The sequence below is a fragment of the Salmo salar genome, chromosome 09, assembly GCF_965601325.2.
Source record: "Salmo salar chromosome 09, fSalSal1, whole genome shotgun sequence".
NCBI classification, from domain to species: domain Eukaryota; kingdom Metazoa; phylum Chordata; class Actinopteri; order Salmoniformes; family Salmonidae; genus Salmo; species Salmo salar.
The window spans coordinates 40211826-40239111 of NC_138299.1; the positions used below are offsets into that span (position 1 = coordinate 40211826).

At 45.3% G+C, this 27286-nt stretch overlaps 1 protein-coding gene across 1 annotated transcript in view; it reads right to left on the minus strand.

Annotated features, from left to right (window-relative positions):
- The window catches only part of LOC106611328 (otoferlin), a 59784-nt gene that overhangs the window by 6459 nt on the left and 26039 nt on the right, over positions 1–27286 (minus strand). The window contains exons 21-37 of the mRNA XM_045724957.2: positions 27061–27195; positions 25677–25838; positions 25313–25432; positions 24985–25146; positions 24526–24688; positions 24238–24308; positions 24096–24128; positions 23835–23963; positions 23587–23662; positions 13682–13791; positions 9699–9836; positions 8650–8787; positions 8351–8478; positions 7946–8116; positions 7018–7178; positions 6623–6765; positions 6346–6434 (exon numbers count right to left, since the gene is read on the minus strand). Of these exons, the coding sequence (XP_045580913.1) occupies positions 6346–6434; positions 6623–6765; positions 7018–7178; positions 7946–8116; positions 8351–8478; positions 8650–8787; positions 9699–9836; positions 13682–13791; positions 23587–23662; positions 23835–23963; positions 24096–24128; positions 24238–24308; positions 24526–24688; positions 24985–25146; positions 25313–25432; positions 25677–25838; positions 27061–27195 (2129 nt within the window). The remainder of the gene's footprint in view (positions 1–6345; positions 6435–6622; positions 6766–7017; positions 7179–7945; positions 8117–8350; positions 8479–8649; positions 8788–9698; positions 9837–13681; positions 13792–23586; positions 23663–23834; positions 23964–24095; positions 24129–24237; positions 24309–24525; positions 24689–24984; positions 25147–25312; positions 25433–25676; positions 25839–27060; positions 27196–27286) is intronic.

The following is a 27286-nucleotide window of genomic DNA, read 5'->3' on the forward strand; positions in this document are numbered from 1 at the left end:
AAGCCTAAACTTTAGGGTCTATCTGTATACGCACCAAATAGCCTACACGCCAATCGCCAAATGCTTTAGGGAACAGGCAGAAAAAGTTAACGTCGATCCATGGAGGCAAAAAGGACAATGTCGGAGTTTAATTTAATAAGAGAAAAGCTGCGAAATGGAGAGATGAAAATAAGGAGAAGGGAGGGTCAGAAAAGTAATGTTTGGGAAAGATTTGGTGAAGTGGTAAAAGTGGATGATAGCAGTGTCGGCTATGTTATGTGTGATGATTGAAAGACGCTATACAAAATCTGTAGAGGTGCTATCTTTATCATCATCATAAAACCTGATAGTATTTCAACCACATAAAATACGCATCCAAGCTGAAATGAAATCTTATCAGAAACATTTTGGGCCATTTTCACAACTTTCCTTACAACCAGTCAAACTGAAAATCTTTCCAGATGTTTTTTTTCTTCTTCCCAGTCCCTAGATGTTTTTGATCCACGAAAGAAGCAGAAAACTTTACAGATGTCAACTACATTGAAACATTAATTCTAGAGATTAATGATATTATTGTGGTGAGCAAGGTTTACTTAGTCTTCAAGTGAAACACATTTATTTTATTGAACGAGACAAGCCAGTTAAGAACAACGTCTTATTTACAATGACGGCCTAGGAACTGTGGTTTAACTGCCTTGTTCAGGGGCAGGAAACAGATTTTTATCTTGTCAGCTCAAGGATCTAGCAACTTTTCGGTTACTGATCCAACACCCTAACCACTAGGCTACCTGCCACCCCATATTGTCACGACTTCGGCCGAAGTTGATGCCTCTCCTTGTTCGGGTGGTGTTCGTTGAAGTTGATGCCTCTCCTTGTTCGGGTGGTGTTCGTTGAAGTTGATGCCTCTCCTTGTTCGGGTGGTGTTTGTTGAAGTTGATGCCTCTCCTTGTTCGGGTGGTGTTCGTTGAAGTTGATGCCTCTCCTTGTTCGGGTGGTGTTTGTTGAAGTTGATGCCTCTCCTTGTTCGGGTGGTGTTTGTTGAAGTTGATGCCTCTCCTTGTTCGGGTGGTGTTTGTCTTCTAGCCATCGCCGATCCATTTGTCATTTTCCATTTGTTTTGTCTCGTTTTCCCACACCCCTGGTTTTCATTTCCCAATTACTGGTCATGTATTTAACCCTCTGTTTCCCACTTGTCTTTGTGTGTGATTGTTATTTGTTCTGGTCGGTATGTTCTGGCTGGTTTGTACCGGGTGCTGTTTATCTCCCATGCTTTGTGGCAACCGTTCCTTTTGCACTTTGTAAATTGTTTACTTTGTGCTGTCGAGTAAAGTGCGTTGTTTCACTCATCTCTGCTCTGCTCATCTCTGCGCCTGACTTTATACACCAGCTACACCCACCAACCTGACAGAATCACACAGCAAACCATATGGAGTCACCAGGAGCAGACATCCCCCCATTAGGGGTCGAGGAGCGCGTCCAGCAGCATACAGCCATACTACAACATTTCGGCACCGCCATGGATCGCGTCCTGCAGAATATGGATCGTTGGGAGAGAAGAGGAGTTCCTCCAGCGCCTCCACCAGCACCACCAAGGGCACCACTACTCACCCCTCCTTCACCCGGTCCCAGTGTGATTCAGCTCGCTCTTCTGAGGGAGTATGATAGGACGGCTGCGGAATGTCAGGGTTTCCTACTCCAGCTGGAGCTCTACCTGGCAACCGTCCACCCGGCTCCTTCGGGCCATGAGAGCGTGTCCGCCCTCGTTTCCTGTCTCTCAGGGAAAGCCCTGGATTGGGCCAATGCCGTATGGGAGGAAGGAGACGCGGTGTTGGACCAATTCGAGGATTTCACCCGCCGCTTCCAGGCAGGTGGGTGAACGTCTCATCCACCTTAGGCAGGGGACGAGGAGCATACAGGAATTCGCCTTGGACTTTCGAACCCTGGCCGCCAGCGCGGGATGGAACGACAGGGCCCTGATTGATCACTACCGTTGTAGTTTACGCGAGGATGTCCGTCGGGAATTGGCCTGCAGGGACACCACTCTCACCTTTGACCAGCTGGTGGACCTGTCTATCCATTGGATAACCTGCTGACTACCCGCAGACGTCCAGATCAGGGTCTGTCGATTCCAGCACCACCACTCCTACGCCCATGGAGCTGGGACGTGCTGCTATTAGGGCGACCGGAGGAGGGGCCGGTCCATGCACTATCTGTGGCCGCAGAGGGCACACTGCCGGTCGGTGTTGGGGAGGTTCCTCTGGGAGTTGAGGCAGCAGGCAGGGCACTCTCGTGTCACCCCAGGTGAGTCGGCACCAGGCTCACCCAGAGCCCAATGTCGCTCACATGTTTTGTTTATTCATTTTCCTGATTTTCCCCCGCATTCCCAGCATAAGGTGCTCGTAGATTCAGGCGCAGCCTGGAATTTTATTGACAGATCATTTGCCCATAGTTTAGGGATCCCCATTGTTCCTGTGGATATGCCCTTCCCTGTGCATGCCCTAGATAGTCGACCATTAGGGTCAGGGCTAATTACGGAGGCCACCGCTCCACTGGGCATGGTGACGCAGGAGGGTCACAAGGAGAGAATCAGTCTCATCCTTATTGATTCTCCTGCGTTTCCCGTGGTGCTGGGCCTACCCTGGTTGGCCTGTCATGACCCCACTATTTCGTGGCAACAGAGGGCTCTCACGGGGTGGTCACAAAAGTGCTCGGGGAGGTGTTTAGGGGTTTCTGTTGGTGCTACTACGATGGAAAGTCCAGACCAGGTCTCCACCGTGCGCATCTCCTCAGAATATGCCGATTTGGCTCTCGCCTTCTGTAAAAAGAAGACGACTCAATTACCACCCCATCGACGGGGGGATTGTGCGATAAATCTCCTGGTAGACACAGCACTTCCCAGGAGTCACGTGTATCCCCTGTCGCAAGAGGAGACGGCGGCTATGGAAACATATGTCTCTGAATCTCTGGGGCAGGGGTACATTCGGCCCTCCACTTCACCTGCCTCCTCGAGTTTCTTTTTTGTGAAGAAGAAGGAAGGAGGTCTGCGTCCGTGTATTGACTATCGAGGCATCAATCAAATCACTGTGAGGTACAGTTACCCACTACCTCTCATAGCCAGTGCGATCGAGTCAATGCACGGGGTGCGCTTCTTCACAAAATTGGATCTTAGGAGCGCTTACAACCTGGTGCGTATCCGGGAGGGGGACGAGTGGAAGAATGCATTTAGTACCACCTCAGGGCACTATGAGTACCTCGTCATGCCGTACGGGTTGATGAATGCTCCATCAGTCTTCCAGGCCTTTGTAGACAAGATTTTCCGTGCAGGGTGTAGTGGTGTATATTGACGACATTCTGATATACTCCGCTAGACGCGCCCGAGCATGTGTCCCTGGTGCGCAGGGTGCTTGGTCGACTGTTGGAGCATGGCCTGTACGTCAAGGCTGAGAAATGTCTGTTTTTCCAACAGTCCGTCTCCTTCCCAGGGTACCGCATTTCCACTTCAGGGGTGGAGATGGAGAGTGACCGCATTTCAGCCGTGCGTAATTGGCCGACTCCCACCACGGTAAAGGAAGTGTAGCAGTTTCTAGGGTTTGCCAACTACTACCGGAGGTTTATCCGGGGCTTTGGTCAGGTAGCGGCTCCCATTACCTCACTGCTGAAGGGGGGACCGGTGCGTTTGCAGTGGTCAGCTGAGGCGGACAGGGCTTTTGGTCAGCTGAGGGCTCTGTTTACCTCGGCTCCCGTGCTGGCTCATCTGGATCCCTCTTTGGCGTTCATAGTGGAGGTGGACGCATCCGAGGCTGGGATAGGAGCCGTGCTCTATCAGCGCTTGGGTACGCCACCAAAGCTTCACCCCTGTGCCTTCTTTTCGAAGAAGCTCAGCCCGTCGGAGCGAAACTATGACATGGGGACCGGGAGTTGTTGGCTGTTGTCAAGGCCCTGAAGGCGTGGAGACATTGGCTTGAGGGGGCCAAACACCCTTTTCTCATCTGGACTGACCACCGCAATCTGGAGTACATCCGGGCGGCGAGGAGACTGAATCCTCACCAGGCAAGGTGGGCCATGTTTTTTACCCGTTTTGTTTTCACCCTATCCTACAGACCGGGTTCCCAGAACGCGAAGGCAGACGCACTGTCCCGGATGTATGACACAGAGGACCGACCCATGGAACACACTCCCATACTCCTGGCCTCTTGCCTGGTGGCACCAGTAGTGCGGGAGCTGGACGCGGACATCGAGCGGGCATTACGTACAGAGCCCACTCCCCTCCAATGTCCAGCTGGGCGTCTGTACGTTGTATCTGCTGTCCACGACCGGCTGATCTATTGGGCCCATAACTCACCCTCCCTGGTCATCCTGGTATTGGTCGGACGGTGCGCTGTCTTAGTGGGAAGTACTGGTGGCCCACTTTAGCTAAGGACGTGAGGGTTTATGTTTCCTCCTGCTTGGTGTGCGCCCAGTGCAAGGCTCCTATGCACCTGCCCAGAGGTAAGTTACAACCCTTACCGTTCCACAATGGCCGTGGTCGCACCTGTCGGTAGATTTCCTGACTGATCTTCCTCCTTCACAGGGTAACACCACGATCCTGGTCGTTGTGGATCGTCTTTCTAAGTCCTGTCGTCTCCTCCCTTTGCCCGGTCTCCCTACGGCTCTACAGACTGTGGAGGCCCTGTTTACACACGTCTTCCGGCACACGTCAAGGGTCTGGAGGGCGTTCATGGAACGTCTGGGGGTCTCGGTTGGCCTTACCTCAGGTTTTCACCCCGAGAGTAACGGCAGGTGAAGAGAGTGGGTTTCTGAGGTCCTATTGCCAGGACCGGCCGGGGGAGTGGGCAGCATTCGTGCCCTGGGCAGAGATGGCTCAGAACTCGCTCCGCCACTCTGCCACTCCTCCACTAACCTCTCCCCTTTCCAGTGTGTATTGGGGTATCAGCCGGTTCTGGCTCCTTGGCATCAGAGTCAGACCGAGGCTCCTGTGGTGGATGACTGGTTCGGGCACGTGGAGGAAACATGGGACGCCACCCATGTTCAACTTCAGCGCACCATGCTGCGCCAGAAAGTTGGCGCAGACCGCCACCGCAGTGAGGCCCCAGTGTTCGCCACCGGGTCTGGCTCTCGACCCGAAACCTGCCCCTCTGCCTGCCCTGTCGGAAGCTGGGTCCGCGGTTTGTGGGGCCATTTAAAGTCCTGAGGAGAGTGAACGAGGTTTGTTACAGGTTACAGCTTCCCCCGATTACCGCATTAACCCCTCGTTCCATGTGTCTCTCCTCAGGCCGGTGGTGGCTGGCCCGCTCCAGGAGTCTGAGGTGCGGGAGGTTCCTCCGCCCCCTCTGGACATCGAGGGGGCCCCCGGCTTACTCCGTTCGTTCCATACTGGATTCAAGATGTCGGGCGAGGGGCCTTCAGTACCTCGTGGACTGAGAGGGGTATGGTCCGGAGGGGAGATGCTGGGTGCCGGTGGAGGACATGTTGGATCCTTCAATGCTGCAAGAGTTCCACCGCCTCCATCCTAATAGCCCTGCGCCTCGCCCTCCGGGTCGTCCCCGAGGCCGGTGTCGACGCTGCTGGAGCCGCGCGTCAAGGGTGGGGGGTTACTGTCACGACTTCGGCCGAAGTTGATGCCTCTCCTTGTTCGGGTGGTGCTCGGCGGTCGACGTCACCGGTCTTCTAGCCATCGCCGATCCATTTGTCATTTTCCATTTGTTTTGTCTCGTTTTCCCACACCCCTGGTTTTCATTTCCCAATTACTGGTCATGTATTTAACCCTATATTCCCCCCATGTCTTTGTGTGTGATTGTTATTTGTTCTGGTCGGTATGTTCCGGCTGGTTTGTACCGGGTGCTGTTTATCTCCCATGCTTTGTGGCAACCGTTCCTTTTGCACTTTGTAAATTGTTTACTTTGTGCCGTCGAGTAAAGTGCGTTGTTTCACTCATCTCTGCTCTCCTGCGCCTGACTTTATACACCAGCTACACCCACCAACCTGACACATATAATGACAGAAGAGAAGCTGCATGTATCTAGTTATAGACAAGGTGACTACCAAAATGTCTAAAAATCAGGCAAAAAAAAAAAATGTGGCCCCTGTCAAAAAAAGGTGACAGTGCATTTCTATGTTAGAGTGTTGGGGTTGGGTGAGGGCCTCAGATTTTCCTTTATCACATATAGTTGAGGGTTGCGGATGGGTTATTACCAATTGCGGGTGGGTGCAGGTGAACAAACAGCTGACCCTCGCACCACTAATATACAGTGTATTACTGATATCTAACCCTGCCGACAATGCACATTCCTCATAACCTTTATTTCACTTTTCAAATTCTCTTACTAAATGTTTTTTTAAAGCACATTACATTGTACTAGAACATACTTCTTTGGTTTTCTGGGTGCGATATCAATGGCTGGTCCAGGTGCAGGCATATCCTTGGGGAACATGTCCACCCACATCTCAATCCTCCCCTACACAAAGAGAAACACACAGATAAACATGGGGTGAGATACAATTCTACTACACAGCAATTTCTACTATCTTTACTGTACTTTATATTTGCTTTACTACCTTCACCAGGTGGATCATTTGAAACACTGAAGCAGGCACTTGGGCATTTAGCAAGCACAGGCTTAAAGGCAACCTTGTCCTACAGTACCTGTTCGATGCCAGGCTTGTCAGGGTTGAGGAGTGGCCTGGTCTCCACATGTTCTGGGATGAGTTTACAGCCCACCCTGGGGATATCCTCCCAGTGCTTCAGCGCCGTCAGGGCCAGGTGCTCATCTGTCTGCTTCTTCAGACCTAAGGAACATCATCAGACCAACCCAGACAGACAGTACAGCAGTAGTTGTCAACCTGGGGTACTAGACTAGTCGAGTACTACCTAGCCTACCCACAGAGAAAGCTCATAAGAACATAGACCTATATGATCAGTTGTACATGACAGGGTACTTCAGCCAGGCAGAGAGAAATATGATTGGGGATACAGTAACCAACAGGTGAGGGTAGAAAAGCATTTCAGGTAATGTTGTTGTGTTGTACTCTATACAGTACCATTTTCATCTTCGATCTCGGTTGGGCCCATAAAGATCCTGTTGGCCACCTTGACCCGTCCTCCAGGGCCATAGTGGGGCCCGTCCAGCTTGCCCTCTTTACACAGCTTGGCCAGGATCTGGGTTGGCTTCAGGGGGTCCCGCCACACATTGTAGCCATGGCTACAGGGACGAAAAAAATAAAGATGGAGACAAACAAATTGTATGCAGTTCTAAGATATTGGGTATTTATTTATGCATGGTTTATTTATCTAGGTCAGTCCTGAATTGGATCATGTACAGGATCCTGTGTTGTACGTATATTTATAGGCAAAAGAGAGGGTTCACCTAAATGGATGCGATGCCACATTTTGCTCTGTGCTTGCTGTAATAGTTCTTACATGGCATATTTGGATGCGATGGCACATTTTGCTCTGTGCTTGCTGTAATAGTATTTACATGGCATATTTGGATGCGATGCCAAATTTTGCTCTGTGCTTGCTGTAATAGTATTTACATGGCATATTTGAATGCGATGCCACATTTTGCTCTGTGCTTGCTGTAATAGTTGTCTGGCTACCCAGAATCCTTGCTCTGGCCAAACGCTACGCCATGACCACATTAGTTTCTTCCCTACAATGAGTCTGGATCTGAGTACCTCACAGACCCTTCACCGATGCAAACACATTTGGGGCTGTCTGATTGGTCCAGGGCCAGAGCCAGAACACACGTGGGTGAAGTGGCGGTTTGAGAATTCGTCACTGGCTTTGATACTCTGATTGGTTAGAGACGATCCAATCACTGATGACTTTGTTTTGTACAACGCCCCTCGTGCCCCTTGTCACCACAAATGACTTTAATGATGTCAGTGTCAATCTAAAGTATGTAGCGAACGACAGAGCTGCGTAAGAATTTAGTGTGTGTCGTCAGGCTACTGTAATAGTACTTACACGGCATATTTGGATGGGAGGCCACATATGGCTCTGTGCTTGCTGTAGTAGCGGTTCTCCAGATCCAGTTTAGTCTCCCCAATCAGGTCGTCAGTGCCCACTAAGTCCCAGTCATAGATGGACACTGTTAGTGTAGAGTCCATGGGAAATGTGGCTTCGATGTCAAAAGATCTGATGGGTTCAAAATAAATGACTTTTTTAAAGTCTTTGGTCATAACTTATGGTTATTGTTTTCAACATGTTTACACTTTAAATGTGCAAGCTCTAACTATACAAGCAGCGGCAGTCTTCAGAGTAAATTACTTGGCTAGCTCGTATGCTGTTAAGAATTTATTCATTCTACTATGACATCATGAATGTTAGTGGAAATGGACGAAATATTGTTTTTAGAGTTTCTCCACTTACTTGCCAAAGATAGGGTTGAGTTGCTTGGAGAGGTAGTTCTCTTTGTCTTTGATGTCTGATTTTCCTAGTTTGATAGCGATGTATGGATCAGCTTTTCCATTGATATCCGCTGGATGCAGATCAGTTGCCTTTAGAAAATTGTTTACTTGGTTTTATTTGACAATCAAGACATTACATGTTAATAATCACAGGATAGTCTAATGTCTGTAGCTTCCCAGATTAATTCTGAAATGTAGGATTGTAAGTAGTACTTAGTGTTGTGTTGTGCAGTGTAGTGTAGTTTTGTGGTGTGTACATACTCTGATGATATAGACCCGGACTACAACGTTGATTGGGTCGTTGGTTGGAATGTTCTGGAACATGCCCATGTTGGAGTCGAAGCCCATCTCCCTCTGCATCTCATCTGACACTGGCACTTTGTACATGCACAGAGAACCCTGAAACACAAACAGATACACACAGAGTTAATACAATCACATCTAATCTGACACCTTGTACATGCACAGAGAACCCTGAAACACAAACAGATACACGCAGAGTTAATACAATCACATCTAATCTGACACCTTGTACATGCACAGAGAACCCTGAAACACAAACAGATACACGCAGAGTTAATACAATCACATCTAATCTGACACCTTGTACATGCACAGAGAACCCTGAAACACAAACAGATACACGCAGAGTTAATACAATCACATCTAATCTGACACCTTGTACATGCACAGAGAACCCTGAAACACAAACAGATACACACAGAGTTAATACAATCACATCTAATCTGACACCTTGTACATGCACAGACATCCCTGAAACACAAACAGACATGCACAATTGTGTTAGATTCTGGACTGAAATAGAGAGCCACAGTGGAGGTGTCATAATACCCATAAAACCTAGCGGTCAAACAGGGAAATGGTTCAAATCGTTTTTCCACCATTCATTTTTCCCATAGGGGATTTTAGAAACCCTTAAAATAAGGGCTGTGTTTTGTGTGGGCTTACCCTTTGCATGCAACTATGTTATTTCATGTCACATCACTATGTCAGGATTGGGTGGGGTGTGGTATTCAACAAAATAATGGACTCCCTATGCTCAGTACAGTTTCTTCCTAACCTGGTGCCAGATATTTGTATGCTGTATAGACAACTCCAATAGACAACTCCAATAGACAACTCCTATAGACAACTCCTATAGACAACTCCTATAGTCATTGAACAACTACGGCAGAATTTAATGAACAGCAAAAGAAGATCTGAGACCAGTCTACTTCCTTCTCTCTTCTGTCGCCGACAAAGAAGAAGGTAAGAAGAAGGTAAGGCCCTCTGTGTGAAAGGGGTTTTACTTTGAATTTGCCAATAATCCTGTCCTCATCCGCCATGTTCTGGTCGTCGTCGTCTCCGGCCTTTCCTCTGAACAGGTTGAAGGTGTGAAGCCAGTCTTCAAAGTTATCAAACTCCTTCTCCAACTCCTTGGGGTACACCTAATGAATAAATACAAAAACAGACTATACAGTATTTGCCCAGACTTCTGTTTTGAACAGCCTGAATTTAAAATTGGTTAAATTGAGATTCTGTGTCACTGATCTACACACAATACCACATAATGTCACAGTGGAACATTTTTGAAATTAATAAAACATTTAAAGCTAAAATGTATTCAACCCCTTTTGTTATGGAAAGACTAAATAAGTTCAGGAGTAAAAATGTGCTTAACAAGTCTCATAATAAGTTGCATGGAGTCATTCAGTGTTCAATACTTTTTAATGACTACTCCATCTCTGTATCCCGCACATACAATTATCTGTAAGGTCCCTCAATCGAGCAGTGTATTTCAGGCACAGATTCAACCACAAAGACCAGAAAAGTTTTTCAATGCCTTGCAAAAAAGGGAACCAATTGGCAGATGTGTAAGAATAAAAAAATCAGACATTGAATATCCCTTTGAGCATGGTGAAGTTATTAATTACACTTTGGATGGTGTATCAATACATGCAATCACTACAAAGATACAGGTGTCCTTCCTAACTCAGTTGCCAGAGAGGAAGGAAACTGCTCAGGGATTTCACCATGAGGCCAAAACAGTTACAGTTTAATGGTTGTGATATGAGAAAACTGAGGCTGCATCAACAATATTGTAGTAACTTCACAATACTAACCTACATTACAGAGTAAAAAGAAGGAAGCTTGTACAGAATAAAAATATTCCAAAACATGAATCCTGTTTGCAACAAGACACGTAAGTACCACTGCAAAAATGTGGCAAAGAAATTAACTTTTTGTCCTGAATACAAAGCGTTATACAATATGTTTGGGGCAAATCCAACAAAACAAAACAACTCTTCATATTTTCAAGCATGGTGGTGGGTTAAGTTATGGGTATGCTTGTCATGGGAAAGGACTATGGAGTTTTTTGATAATAAAAATAAACAGAATAGCTACAAGCACAGGCAAAATCCTAGAAGATAACCTGGTTCAGTCTGCTTTCCACCAGACACTGGGAGACAAATTCACCTTTCAACAGGACAATAACCTAAAACACAAGGCCAAATCTACACTGGAGTTGCTTACCAATACAACATTGAATGTTCCTGAGTGGCCAAGTTACAGTTTTGACCTAAATCGGCTTGAAAATCTATGGCAAGACTTGAAAATGTCTGTCTAGCAACGTGTATATTCAGTATGTATGCATGTGTGTATGTATGTATATACACTGAGTATGCCAACCATTAGGAACACCTTCCTAATATTGAGTTGCACCCCCCCCCCCCCCCCATACCCTCAGAACAGCCTCAATTCATCGGGGTGTCAAAAGGAATGCTGGCCCATGTTGACTCCAATGCTCCCCACAGTTTCAAGTCAGCTGGATGTCCTTTGGGTGGTGGATCATTCTTGATACACACGGGAAACTGTTGAGCGTGAAAAACTCAGCAGTGTTGCAGTTCTTGACACAAACGGGTGCACCTGGCACCTACTACCATACCCTGTTCAAAGGCACTTACATTTTGTGTCTTGCCCATTCACCCTCTGAATGCCACACATGCACACTCCATGTCTCATTTGTCTCAAGGCTTAAAAATCCTTATTTCACCTGTCTCCACACCTTCATCTACACTGAATGAAGTGACATCAATAAGGGACATCGATAAGGGATCATAGCTTTCACCTGGATTCACCTGGATTCACCTGGTCAGTCTATGTCATTGAAAGAGCAGGTGTTCTTAATGTTTTATATATTCAGTGTGTGTACAGTACATTCGGAAAGTATTCAGACCCCTTGACTTTCCAAATCATGTCCAATCATTTGAATTTACCACAGATGGACTCCAATCAAGTTGTAGGAACATCTTATGGATGATCAATGGAAACAGGATGCACCTGAGCTCAATGTCGAGTCCCATAGCAAAGTGTCTGAATACCTCTGTCAATAAGGTATTTCTGTTTTTATTTTTAATACATTTGCAGAGATTTCTAAAAACCTGTTTTAGCTTTGTCATTATGGGGTATTGTGTGTAGATTGATGAGGATATATATATTTTTAATCCATTTTAGAACAAGGCTGTAACGTAACAAAATGTGGGAAAAGTGAAGGGGTCTGAATACTTTCCGAATGCATACATACATACTGTAAATACATACTAGAGCTGGCCATCCGGCCAAACTGAGCAATCGGGGGTGAAGGGCCTTGGTCAGGGAGGTGACCAAGAACCCGATGGTCACTCTGACAGAGCATCCAGAGTTCCTCTGTGGAGGTGGGAAAACCTTCCAGAAGGACAACCATCTCTGCAGCACTCCATCAATAAGGCCTTTATGGTAGAGTGACCAGACTGAAGCCACTCTTCAGTAAAAGGCACATCACAGTCCGCTTGGAGCTTGCCACAAGGCACCTAAATGACTCTCAGGCCATGAGTAACAAGATTCTCTAGTCTGATGAAACCAAGATTGAACTCTTTGGCCTGAATGCCAAGCGTCACGTCTGGAGGAAACCTGGCACCATGGTGGTGGCAGCATCATGCTGTGGGGATGTTTTTCAGCGGCAAGGACTGGGAGACTAGTCAGCATCGAGGGAAAGATGAACGGAGCAAAGTACAGAGAGATCCTTGATGAAAACCTGCTCCAGAGCGCTCAGGACCTCAGACTGGGGCGAAGGTTCACCTTCCAACAGGACAACGACCCTAAGAACACAGCAAAGACAACGCAGGAGTGGTTTCGGGACAAGTCTCTGAATATCATTGAGTGGCCCAGCTAGACCCCGGACTTGAACCCGATCAAACATCTCTGGAGAGACCTGAAAATAGCTGTGCAGCGACACTCCCCATCCAACCTGACAGAGCTTGAGAGGATCTACAGAGAAGAATGGGAGAAACTCCCCAAATACAGGCGTGCAAAGCTTGTAGTGTCATAAACAAGAAGCCTTGAGGTTGTAATCACTGCCAAAGGTGCTTCAACAATGTACTGAGTAAAGGGTCTGAATACTTATGTAAATGTCATATTTCATTTTTGTATTTTTAATAAATTTGCAAACATTTCTAAAAACCTGTTTTTGCTTTGTCATTATGGGGTATTGTGTGTAGATTGATGAGGGGGAAAAAACAATTTAATCAATTTTAAAATAAGGCTGTAACATAACAAAAACATGAAGGGGTCTGAATACACTGTACTGTATGTATATTTACATTTTAGTCATTTAGCAGACGCTCTTATCCAGAGCGACTTACAGTAGTGAATGCATACATTTCGTACATTTTTTTTCTCTCCCCGTACTGGTCCCCCGTGGGAATCAAACCCACAACCCTGGTGTTGCAAACACCATGCGCTACCAATTGAGCCACACGGGACATGAATGCTATATATAAAAGTACCATGTATGTAAAACGTATGCGTAAAATGTATATTTCTTTTTTTTACATTTATATATATATATATATATATATATAAAATCAACAATCAACTTGACAGAGCTTGAAGAATTGGAAAAGAATAATGGGCAAATATTGTACAATTCAGGTGTGCGAAGCCCTTTAGACTTACTCCCCAAAAGACTTACAGCAGTAATCAATGCTAAAGGTGTTTCTATAAAGTATTGGCCCAGGGGTGTGAATACTCATGTAAATGAGATATCTCTACATTTAATTTTCAATACATTTGTTAAGTTTTAACTGCCATTATGGGGTATTGTGTGTAGATGGGTGAGATTGTATGTATTTTTAATCCATTTTGAATTCAGGCTGTTACACAACAGAATGTGGAGTAAGTCAAGGGGTATGAATCTTTTCTGAAGGCACTGTAATCAGTTTTGCTCGCTGGGTGGTATTGATTGGCCACATACCTGCAGCTCATTGAGTTTGTGCTTCTTCTTCTCTGGCATATCTCCAGGCCTCCTCTTGTCCTTTCCTTTTCCTTTCTTTCCTTTGACAGGAGAGTCATCAGATTTGATCTCTGAGTTTAGGTTAGGGAACAAGGGGTGAGGGGTGAGGGATGAAAGTTGCAAAAACAATATGAATATGAACAGTCAGTGAACAGCCTCACCAATATCCAGGAGATTTGCAATGATGTTATTTCATGCCACAACAATATAACAGTTAACACCCAATTTTATTTTATTTAAAGAATTGCTTGATCTAATAAAGTGTATGTGGTCGCTTTCCCATTGTACTCTTGTTTTGTAAATGTAAATGTAAAGTCCCCATATTATTATTTGTCTGCCTGTGACCTACCGTTATTGATAAACAACGTTTTCACCAAACAGGAAACATCTTACAAGGTAAGCTTCGATTTGGTCTGTGTTTGAGTTATAGATACATGGGGGGTATCAAATGAATCCTTAGGTTGGTAGGAACCAATCTAACCTATTGCCATGTTATCTGATGACGTATGACTTAATGGCAACATTGGATGTCCATGGAGTGACTATATCTTTGCGCATCACAAATATGACATTGCCTTCTTACGCCCCGTAGGCATCTATTACACAGGGGATTGGCTACAATGGCATCTTGACAGTCTTGTAGCCAATGAGATAAGCTTTCCAGGGATATGCACTTGACCTGGGTGGGACAAAGCAAGGCCTAGAACCTTTTATGCGTAATGTCAACTATTGCTACCTGGTTCAGAGACGAGACGCACCGAGCAGGCTACATTACATTGTAAACAGATTTCATTGCTTTAATTTAATGGCTTTAGCATAAAAGATGGCTTCTCAAGGTGGGGAAAAAAGGTCAAAACTAAGAATATCGAACAGGAACCTAAAAAGAGGATTTTCGACTCATCCGGCAAAGATTGCTTTCTAGAAGGATTGGATCCACTTTTAGATCGGTAGGTAAATTATTTTCATTACTTTGTACAGCTAATTTACTATATGTATTTAGTTTTTTATAAGTTGTCTACTTTTTGTGCTTTGGATTTAGTTTACATGGGCCTATGTAACAAGTCATTTCAATGTTATATAATTCCAAAGCAGTTATTGTCTATGTTTCATATTAGTTCACTGTTTCCTGTTCTAAGTTTCATCCTTGTAACTTTGGAGAGGCCACTAAACTCTCATGGCCGTTGTTTATTTGTGGTTCTCACATTTGCCTTTGTCTCCAAAGTGATACTGTTTGCATTGTGTGTGTGTGTGTGTGTTCTTCACACCTTCTATGCTGTGATTGTGAGTCCCATAGGGCGGCGCACAATTGGCCCAGCGTCGTCCGGGTTTGGCCGGTGTTGCCTGACTTGCCTAGTTAAATAAAGGTCACAGATAAAGTTTAGGCTTGGTGTTTTTACTTTACAGTAATGTCGTTTTGTAAATGTAGTCAACTGTAATTCTGTGTGTCTTTATAACAATGTATCCCTTTATTTGATTCACCACAGAGTGGAGGATACAGAGGATTTGGATGATGACGTTTGGGAGCCACCCCTCCCAGCAAGCGCCCCCGCCGGTCAAGGTCTTCACCCCCCACTGCTATGTCAATCACCCCGTCTGATGGTTCTACACCCCCCACTGCTATGTCAATCACCCGTCTGATGGTTCTACATCCCCCACTGCTATGTCAATCACCCGTCTGATGGTTCTACACCCCCCACTGCTATGTCAATCACCCGTCTGAGGGTTCTACACCCCCCACTGCTATGTCAATCACCCGTCTGATGGTTCTACACCCTCCACTGCTATGTCAATCACCCCGTCTGATGGTTCTACACCCCCCACTGCTATGTCAATCACCCGTCTGATGGTTCTACACCCCCCACTGCTATGTCAATCACCCGTCTGATGGTTCTACATCCCCCACTGCTATGTCAATCACCCGTCTGATGGTTCTACACCCCCCACTGCTATGTCAATCACCCGTCTGATGGTTCTACATCCCCCACTGCTATGTCAATCACCCGTCTGATGGTTCTACATCCCCCACTGCTATGTCAATCACCCGTCTGATGGTTCTACACCCCCCACTGCTATGTCAATCACCCCGTCTGATGGTTCTACATCCCCCACTGCTATGTCAATCACCCGTCTGATGGTTCTACACCCCCCACTGCTATGTCAATCACCCCGTCTGATGGTTCTACATCCCCCACTGCTATGTCAATCACCCGTCTGATGGTTCTACACCCCCCACTGCTATGTCAATCACCCCGTCTGATGGTTCTACATCCCCCACTGCTATGTCAATCACCCGTCTGATGGTTCTACATCCCCCACTGCTATGCCAATCACCCCGTCTGATGGTTCTACATCCCCCACTGCTATGTCAATCATCCGTCTGATGGTTCTACATCCCCCACTGCTATGTCAATCACCCCGTCTGATGGTACTACATCCCCCACTGCTATGTCAATCACCCGTCTGATGGTTCTACACCCCCCACTGCTATGTCAATCACCCCGTCTGATGGTACTACATCCACTTTTCATAGACCCCTTGAAAAAGAAAATAGGGGCTTGTGGCACCATTAGTCCTAAAATAATCGCTTTCCCCAAAACCAAGGTAAACGACATGACAAAGACAGCGGAGAGGGGGACCATACGTTGGATCAGGACTAACAAGCTGCTTTTTGTGAAATGGAAGGACAATAGGGAAGTAACCATCCTCACCACACAGCATAAGGGATTCAGTAACAACCATGTCTCAAGGAGGGTGAAAAATGCCATTGGGGCATGAGTGAGGAAGAGTGTCCCCATTCCTATTTCTGTGAAGGACTACAATGCCAGCATGGGGGGTGTCGACCTATCTGATGCTCTGATAGGCTACTACCAGGTCCTCCACAAGACCAGGAAGTGGTACAAGACTTTTGTTTACCACTTTGTGGACATTGCTACAGTAAATGCTTTCATTCTCCGCATGCAGATGGCCAAAGCAAAAGGTCAAACCCCTCTCTCCCAGTTGGCCCCCGAGACCAGCTGGTGTTGGAAATGGCTGAATTGGGGGCCCAAAGCAACCTCACAACCGTCACAAGACACCCCACTCAAGGTGAGCGCCACTATCCAACACACATGCCAAAGAAAGAACAGCATCATACATTGCACAAAACACAGTGGGAAAGAAAGGGTGAAATGCCAGATCTTCTGTCCGAAATACCAGTTTGCTTTTTGTTTCCTGGTCAGAGAGGGACTGCTTCGAAGACTATCACGACATGCACAAGCTATGGTGAAAGTGAAATCTAATCATCTACACTTGGGATGTAAAACCAACACGTAAATAGTTCAGCTTATTTATATTTTTCCACCTTTTTTAGTGAAGGACACATGTGTTTGTGTTTGATAAGACATTTTTATACACTGCTCAAAAAAATAAAGGGAACACTTAAACAACACAATGTAACTCCAAGTCAATCACACTTCTGTGAAATCAAACTGTCCACTTAGGAAGCAACACTGATTGACAATAAATTTCACATGCTGTTGTGCAAATGGAATAGACAACAGGTGGAAATTATAGGCAATTAGCAAGACACCCCCAATAAAGGAGTGGTTCTGCTGGTGGTGACCACAGACCCCTTCTCAGTTCATATGCTTCTTGGCTGATGTTTTGGTCACTTTTGAATGCTGGCGGTGCTTTCACTCTAGTGGTAGCATGAGACGGAGTCTACAACCCACACAAGTGGCTCAGGTAGTGCAGCTCATCCAGGATGGCACATCAATGCGAGCTGTGGCAAGAAGGTTTGCTGTGTCTGTCAGCGTAGTGTCCAGAGCATGGATGCACTACCAGGAGACAGGCCAGTACATCAGGAGACGTGGAGGAGGTCGTAGGAGGGCAACAACCCAGCAGCAGGACCGCTACCTCCACCTTTGTGCAAGGAGGAGCAGGAGAAGCACTGCCAGAGCCCTGCAAAATGACCTCCAGCAGGCCACAAATGTGCATGTGTCTGCTCAAACGGTCAGAAACAGACTCCACGAGGAGGGTATGAGGGCCCGACGTCCACAGGTGGGGGTTGTGCTTAAGGCCCAACACCGTGCAGGACGTTTGGCATTTGCCAGAGAACACCAAGATTGGCAAATTCGCCACTGGCGCCCTGTGCTCTTCACAGATGAAAGCAGGTTCACACTGAGCACATGTGACAGACATGACAGAGTCTGGAGACGCCGTGGAGAACGTTCTGCTGCCTGCAACATCCTCCAGCATGACCGGTTTGGCGGTGGGTCAGTCATGGTGTGGGGTGGCATTTCTTTGGGGGGCCGCACAGCCCTCCATGTGCTCGCCAGAGGTAGCCTGACTGCCATTAGGTACCGAGATGAGATCCTCAGACCCCTTGTGAGACCATATGCTGGTGCGGTTGGCCCTGGGTTCCTCCTAATGCAAGACAATGCTAGACCTCATGTGGCTGGAGTGTGTCAGCAGTTCCTGCAAGAGGAAGGCATTGATGCTATGGACTGGCCCGCCCGTTCCCCAGACCTGAATCCAATTGAGCACATCTGGGACATCATGTCTCGCTCCATCCACCAACGCCACGTTGCACCACAGACTGTCCAGGAGTTGGCGGATGCTTTAGTCCAGGTCTGGGAGGAGATCCCTCAGGAGACCATCCGCCACCTCATCAGGAGCATGCCCAGGCGTTGTAGGGAGGTCATACAGGCACGTGGAGGCCACACACACTACTGAGCCTCATTTTGACTTGTTTTAAGGACATTACATCAAAGTTGGATCAGCCTGTAGTGTGGTTTTCCACTTTAATTTTGAGTGTGACTCCAAATCCAGACCTCCATGGGTTGATAAATTGGATTTCCATTGATTCTTTTTGTGTGATTTTGTTGTCAGCACATTCAACTATGTAAAGAAAAAAGTATTTAATAAGATTATTTAATTCATTCAGATCTAGGATGTGTTATTTTAGTGTTCCCTTTATTTTTTTGAACAGTGTACATATTTTTTATGTAACTCTGTTGCTTTTATATTGTTTTTGTAAACAGTTAATTTGTATGTGGGACCAATACATTGGATATGCCTAGGCTAAACGTTCAGGCACTTTGGAGAGGTTGAAAAAACACTTGGATATCCCCTGTATGTCCCCCGACACCACCACAATGTTTGAGAGAGGTTGATATGGTAGAAATTGTGATTTTATACTGAACAACCGCTGTGCTGATTGCAAATATGTAGTGCACCTGCTAAGAGAGCTTGTCAGATAAATCAACGTATTTGATTGGACCAATGTTTCAACTTCACAGCTAACTAGTTGGTTACCACGCACTGTTACCACATCTTCAACCTAGGTATCTTAGCTAGCTGAAACATGTCGACAAGCTTAACTATGTCCTAGCAAATCACTTTCAAACTTTAGCGTTATGAAGGAAATGTAGAGATAAAACATATTGGTGCTTGATAGCCACCTAAAGTTGAAAATGTGGCCATCCATTAAAATAAAGCAAGATGGAAAAGAAGATTCAAGTGGAGTGGTTGGTGGTAGATCATGGAGCAGTGGCTAACAGCTGTTTGGAGGTAGGCTGGCTATAATACCCTATAGGCTACAGTGTTGATGTTTGATGGCAGACTGTAATACCCATAGCATAGAACTACATGTAGAAGAAGGGTTAGTTATAAATACAGTGCCTTGCAAAAGTATTCATCCCCCTTGGCGTGTTTCCTATTTTGTGGTATTACAATCTGTAATTTAAATGGATTTTTATTGGATGTAATGGATATACACAAAATAGTCCAAATTGGTGAAGTGAAGAATTTTTTATATTTTTTATTTTATTAAAAATGGAAAAGTGGTGCGTGCATATGTATTCACCCCCTTTGCTATGAAGCCCCTAAATAAGATCTGGTGCCACCAATTACCTTCAGAAGTCACATAATTAGTTAAATAAAGTCCACCTGTGTGCAATCTAAGTGTCAAATGATCTGTCACATTTACATTACATTTAAGTCATTTAGCAGACGCTCTTATCCAGAGCGACTTACAAATTGGTGCATTCACCTTATGATATCCAGTGGAACAACCACTTTACAATAGTGCATCTAAATCTTTTAGGTATTCCTTAAAGAGGTGGGGTTTCAGGTGTCTCCAGAAGGTGGTGACTGACTCCGCTGTCCTGGCGTCGTGAGGGAGCTTGTTCCACCATTGGGGTGCCAGAGCAGCGAACAGTTTTGACTGGGCTGAGCGGGAACTGTGCTTCCTCAGAGGTAGGGGGGCCAGCAGGCCAGAGGTGGATGAACGCAGTGCCCTTGTTTGGGTGTAGGGCCTGATCAGAGCCTGAAGGTATGGAGGTGCCGTTCCCTTCACAGCTCCGTAGGCAATCACCATGGTCTTGTAGCGGATGCGAGCTTCAACTGGAAGCCAGTGGAGAAAGCGGAGGAGCGGGGTGACGTGAGAGAACTTGGGAAGGTTGAACACCAGACGGGCTGCGGCGTTCTGGATGAGTTGTAGGGGTTTAATGGCACAGGCAGGGAGCCCAGCCAACAGCGAGTTGCAGTAATCCAGACGGGAGATGACAAGTGCCTGGATTAGGACCTGCGCCGCTTCCTGTGTGAGGCAGGGTCGTACTCTGCGAATGTTGTAGAGCATGAACCTACAGGATCGGGTCACCGCCTTGATGTTAGTGGAGAATGACAGGGTGTTGTCCAGGATCACGCCAAGGTTCTTAGCACTCTGGGAGGAGGACACAAGGGAATTGTCAACCGTGATGGCGAGATCATGGAACGGGCAGTCCTTCCCCGGGAGGAAGAGCAGCTCCGTCTTGCCGAGGTTTAGCTTGAGCTGGTGATCTGTCATCCACACTGATATGTCTGACAGACATGCAGAGATGCGATTCGCCGCCTGGTTATCAGAAGGGGGAAAGGAGAAGATTAATTGTGTGTCGTCTGCATAGCAATGATAGGAGAGACCATGTGAAGATATGACAGAGCCAAGTGACTTGGTGTATAGCGAGAATAGGAGAGGGCCTAGAACAGAGCCCTGGAGGACACCAGTGGTGAGAGCGCATGGTGCGGAGACAGATTCTCGCCACGCCACCTGGTAGGAGCGACCTGTCAGGTAGGACGCAATCCAAGCGTGGGCCGCGCCGGAGATGCCCAACTTGGAGAGGGTGGAGAGGAGGATCTGATGGTTCACAGTATCAAAGGCAGCAGATAGGTGAGAAGAAAGGGTCCTTGTCACATGATCTCAGTAAATATACACCTGTTCTGAAAGGCCCCAGTGTAACGAGGGTCATACAAACGGGACCAAGGCGCGGCGTGTAAAGTGCTCATATTTTACTTGAATGAAAACACTAAATCAAAAAAAATAAAAAACGACCGTCAACAGTTCCGTCAAGGAACTAAACAGAAAACAACTAACCACAAAACCCCATAGACAAACCCCAACTTAAATATGACCTCCAATTAGAGACAACACGAACCAGCTGCCTCTAATTGGAGATCATCCCAAAACTCAACATAGACATAGAAAAACAAGAACTAAACATAGACACAAAAAACATAGAATGCCCATCCACCTATCACACCCCGACCTAACTAAACAGAGAAAATACAGCTTTCCTAGGTCAGAGTGTGACAGCCAGAGTCTGCAACACCACTAAGCAAGTGGCACCACCAAGCAAGCGGCACCATGAAGACCAAGGAGCTCTCCAAACAGGTCAGGGATAAAGTTGTGGAGAAGTACAGATCAGGGTTGGGTTATAAAAAAAAATCTGAAACTTTGAACCTCCTATGGAGCACCATTAAATCCATTATTAAAAAATTGAAAGAATATGGCACTACAACAACCCTGCCAAGAGAGGGCCGCCCACCAAAACTCACGGACCAGGCAAGGAGGGCATTAATCAGAGAGGCAACAAAGTGACCAAAGATAACCCTGAAGGAGCTGCAAAGCTCCACATTGGAGTATCCATAGGACCACTTTAAGCCGTACACTCCACAGAGTTGGGCTTTACGGAAGAGTGGCCAGAAAACAGCCATTGCTTAAAGAAAAAAATAAGCAAACACGTTTGGTGTTTGCCAAAAGGCATGTGGGGGACTCCCCAAACATATGGAAGAAGGTACTCTGGTCAGATGAGACTAAAATGTAAAACCCAACAGCTCTCATCATGGGCAGGGACTGGGAAACTGGTCAAATTTAAGGAATGATGGATGGCGCTAAATACAGGGAAATTCTTGAGGGAAACCTGTTTCAGTCTTCCAGAGATTTGAGACTGGGACGGAGGTTCACCTTCCAGCAGGACAATGACCCCAAGCATACTGCTAAAACAACACTCGAGTGGTTTAAGGGGAAACATTTAAATGTCTTGGAATGGCCTAGTCAAAGCCCAGACCTCAATTCAATTGAGAATCTGTGGTATGGCTTAAAGATTGCTGTACACCAGCGGAACCCATCCAACTTGAAGGAGCTGGAGCAGTTTTGCCTTGAAGAATGGGCAGAAATCCCAGTGGCTAGATGTGCCAAGCTTATAAAGACATACCCCAAGAGACTTGCAGCTGTAATTGCTGCAAAAGGTGGCTCTACAAAGTATTGACTTTGGGGGGGGGGGGGGGGGGGGTGAATAGTTATGCACGCTCAAGTTTAAATTTTTTGGTCTTATTTCTTGTTTGTTTCACAATAAAAATATTTTGCATCTTCAAAGTGGTGGCATGTTGTGGAAATCAAATGATACAACCCCCCCCCCCCAAAAAAAAATCTATTTTAATTCCAGGTTGTAAGGCAACAAAATAGGAAAAATGCCAAAGGGCATTACTTTCGCAAGCCACTGTATCTTTGATGAAACTGGAGCTGTGCAATAGATGAAGCGAGGGACTAGCGTTATAAATGTTACATATTGTTAACTGGGCCCCTTTGTAACTAGCAGACGTATGCAGTGTCGCAATATTGCAGACTGATTACTAGCTAGTTGACTCTATAAAAGTGTGCGACTGTCATGGTCTACCGTGCAATAAGAGTTAAAGATATGGGAAGTAGCCATAAACTGATCATAACCCAAACATTACAATGTTTGTGTGTGGCTCAAAACACATTTTTGGGGTTGGTTATTAGTGCATTCAATGTGTAGCCGGTGTAGTGTACTGGTTTCGATGCATATCATGAGCTTTGCTGATTAAGCTTGCCCTACCAATTTGTTCATGTTGAAATCGCCACTGTGAATGCCAGTGCAACAGACCTTTCAGAATAACTCATACAACATTTAGCCAATAGGTCAAAAACTTTGCACACAATCTCTGCATAATAGTCCATTTGGGATTCAAAAAATATTTATTTAAGTTAGTTTTATATAAACAGTTTTATGTATCATGTTAATTCAAATCTATACTTAACTATTTATGTGTGTTTTATTCGTATAATTGTTCATATGTTTCATAGCCAACTTTCATGACCGGCATAATGGATTCGTGTCTGTGTAAATGTATGCAGAGATGAACTATGACAGAGAGGTCAGGGATTATGGGAAGGGTTAGTAGTATGGGTTGTCCTGATTCCAAGAGGACAGCACATACTGTATAGTAGTGACATGAAAGTGAACATAGTACACAACCTGATAATTCCCTTCGACCGCAATAATTACGTTGTACTTTAAAGTCCAATTATCAATATGCAAAGATTCATGATTATGCTGGACTATCTACAATACTTTAAGGTTTGTCTGTATCTATGGTATCTACATTTTCAATCTCTACCAAATTAACAATCATCAGCAACCTTAACATGAAAACATATTGAAGATACATAAAAATATGTATATTTGTATAAAATGTATATAGATAAATCCTAGATGTGCTAGATCTACTGCTCAGGTGTTTTCACAGTGTAGGATTGCATTTGTTACCTCCACCCTCAGCAGAAATATCTTGGTCCTCTTTCTCCTCGGCATCTGCCATAGCTGCCTCCTGAGCCTTGAGAATCTACCGAGTCACACACAAACCAATACTATGAAATACACAGAAAGGATCCCTTTTAAAATTAATTCATGAGTATCCAAATGTAGCCATAAGATGATAATGTTTAATTGTATACAATTTTACATTCTGTACAAAAAAAACAAAATAACAATGCCATTTTCACGGATGGCCTCACCTCCATCAGAGTTTCGATCGAGGCGAAGTACTTTGACCACCAATCCAACATGCTCTCATCAAACTCTTCCTCCTCCACCTCGTCTCCTCCCTTCTTTCTCTTCTTCTTCTTCCCTCCCTTATCATCCTCCTACAACATCAATGTCAGGTTAGATTACAGGTTGCAATAGCTCTTTTACTATTTTAAACCACTGTACAACCTTTAACAAATAAACATTCACCTACAAATGCTTTTAACATTAAGAAACAGAGACGTCGTAACACCTACCTCAATTTTAACCACCGCATCAGACCCCTGAAAAAGACCACAAAACATATCATATCGGCCATATTACAACTCAGGAGGTTATATTCAAGTTTATTATTCAAATGAACATTAGTGTAATGGTGTGATGAGATCTTACAGAGTCCAGCTTAACCATGGTCTCCATCTTCTTGATGGAGGGTTCTGGCTCGTAGTTGACAATGATCTCCTCTGGTGGAGGAGAAAGACTGCATGAGTAACATTTGTACAAATAATTTATCTTCCCGACCTCTGCAAAGTGTAAGGGCACTACGAGGTGTGTGTGTGTGTGTGTGTGTGTGTGTGTGTGTGTGTGTGTGTGTGTGTGTGTGTGTGTGTGTGTGTGTGTGTGTGTACATGTGTGTGTACATGTGTGTGTACATGTGTGTGTGTGTACATGTGTGTGTACCTTGAGTGTTCCAGTTGTTGGCTTGCTTGTCTGCTGCCCGGTAGATGAACTTGCGTAGTGTGGTGACAGCATGGTTCCCCACTAAGGTGTAGCGACCGAACGCTCTGCAGTCCACCACTCTGATGTTCAGGGGAGGGTGGAGCAGCTCGTTCTCAGGCAGATCCTGGAGAACATAAGTTCACAGGAAATAAATGGGCCACATTTGGCACATGGTATCTTAATTGTGTAATTTCCTTGTTGTAAAACGGTTTTCTGGTTGAGAAGACTTCATATAACCACATTACAACCAACGGTTTTCTGGTTGAGAAGACTTCATATAACCACATATAACCACTGTTACAGTAAGATAAAGATGTGGTTTTCATGACGATATCACAACTTCATGGGAAAGTCGTCATATTTTGGTTGTTATTAGGTGAGAACCAGGTGAATGATGGAATGATTTTAAAGAGAACTTACCACCTCAAACATCTTAACCAGGGTGCCAAAGTTGGGATTTTTCTTGTAGTTCTGGATCAGGGAAGACTGGACCCCTTTACCGGCACATTCTATGTCCACACGAGGCCTGTCCACCGCGGCTAGGTTGACCCTCTTCAGGTCCCTGAGCCCCCAGAACAGCACCTGGAAAAGGGGAACATTTCAGTAACACTTTATTTAAAGGGTATCTACATCAGGCCTTCATAACCCATTCATAACACATTCATAAGCAGTACATAAGCATTTCCTAAATGTTACAGCAATATTGACAGCTACACTTCCTGTACACTAAGAGGAGGTTAACGCCAACCTCAATCCTGTACTTGCTGAGGACTGGTCTGATGCCCAGAGGGACAGGTAGGATGGGACCACGGTCCATGTCTGAAGGACCGTCGATGGGCGGCAGGTCAGCTTTACCATGCGGACCAATCTGAAACATGAACAGACGTTACAGACATCAGCATTACTGATTCATTTGGCTCTAATCAAATAATCTATTGTCACATGATTGGCAGAAATAATATTTCGTTTTACTATTATTAACCTAGGAAATCTCAGAATACATCAACTTTGAAAGTAAACGTTCGTTCAACTTCTACCTTTATTTGTCCCATAATCAATTTCCCTCCACTTTGGGACAAAGAATGTTGAGGTTGATCTATTTCCAGGCTCACCTGCAGCAGTTCGAAGGCTGCCAGCATCTCTCCAGCGGTGCAGTTCCCCCTATAGATCTGGTAGTACTCTAGTTGGGGAGGGAAACGTGGAGGTCCGTAGTGTTCGTCAGCCATCTTAGTTATGGGCTTGGCGAAAGTCCTGCCCATGAACTCTGCTTTGCCCTGGAGTCACATCGTAACATAACAGGAAGACAATCAAAATATAATCCTGAACCTGCTTTGATAAATCAAGGACCACACCATGTCCACAATTATGAATTAAGGTTTAAATATTTGAAAGAATGGTCTCTTTGTAATACTGTACTATCTACAATCCGAGGAAATTGGCCGGTGTTCACATTACAAGCGTTTTAATAGAACAATTTGATATTTAAAAAACAGTAGCATGAATACAATAGAGGGTGTTCATGCCACATCATTCATCAATAGGTTAAGTATGGTATTAGCTTACCCAACAAAGAGGCATGGCTTTACAATGCACATGCTTCAAAGCTCAAGATGATACAACAGAACAATGAAAATCAACTAGCCTGGTCCCAGATCTGTTTGTACAGTTTTGCCAACTTGACTTTAGGAGTTAGCTATACGCACAAACTTCAGACACGATCTGGGACCAGGCTAAAAACAATTATGGAAACGACACTCAAACATATCCACTGTACCGCATAAGCAAAAAGCTTCCATAGAAGGAATGCAAGAGGGGTAAGGCTGATGTCCAGTGAATGTGTCTTTCCAGCTAGATCTTATACCTCTTGCATGCCTTGGTCCAAGGCTATACAAACCTGTTCCTGGAGAGCTACCGTCCTGTATGTTTTCGCTCCAACCCTAATCAAGCACACCTGATTCTAATAATTAGCTAGTTGATAAGCTGAATCCATATCAGGTTAGTTAGAACTGGAGCAAAAACGTGCATGAGGGTAGCTCTCCAGGAACAGGGTTTGAGAGCACTAGCCTCGTACGAATTATCCTGATCAGATCTCGTAAGATCTCGTAAGCTTGCAAGATCAGCATGGTTCGTACGAGGCTAGGAGAGCCCTGCCTCAGGGCATAATGCTCTCCTCCACTACTTCCAGACTTCAATCAGAATTCAATTCACACTCTACTTATCCCGAGCCAGGGTCATCCAAAACAATGGTGTTTATGTTCAGGAATAGATATCAGATCATCAGTTGAGTAAACATATACATTCTTTCAAATATAATTCATATCAATTCTGTAAAATCAGATAAACATATAAGTTGCAACATTACGTGACAATGATGCTAACAAAGCACCTACTACTGTATCTACAAAATCTCATTCAAATACATGTCATTTATGTTACTCAGAGGACTGGAGAAGCAAGGAAAGGTGGGTCTGGGTTCTGACCAGGCATTGTGCTTACCACCGTGTCCTGGTCATAGATTTCTATGACGATTATAGGAGGGTCGTCCCTGAGTTCGCCGACCTCTCCGAACAGTTCTACATTGTCGAACACCATCAGCTGGTCCCAGGTGGGACACAGTGTCTCATTCAACACCTGGGCAGATAGTGACAATCATTCATTTATTCATTCATACACCATCTTGTTACTCTCATTCACCATTCTGTTATTCTTATACTTATATTAC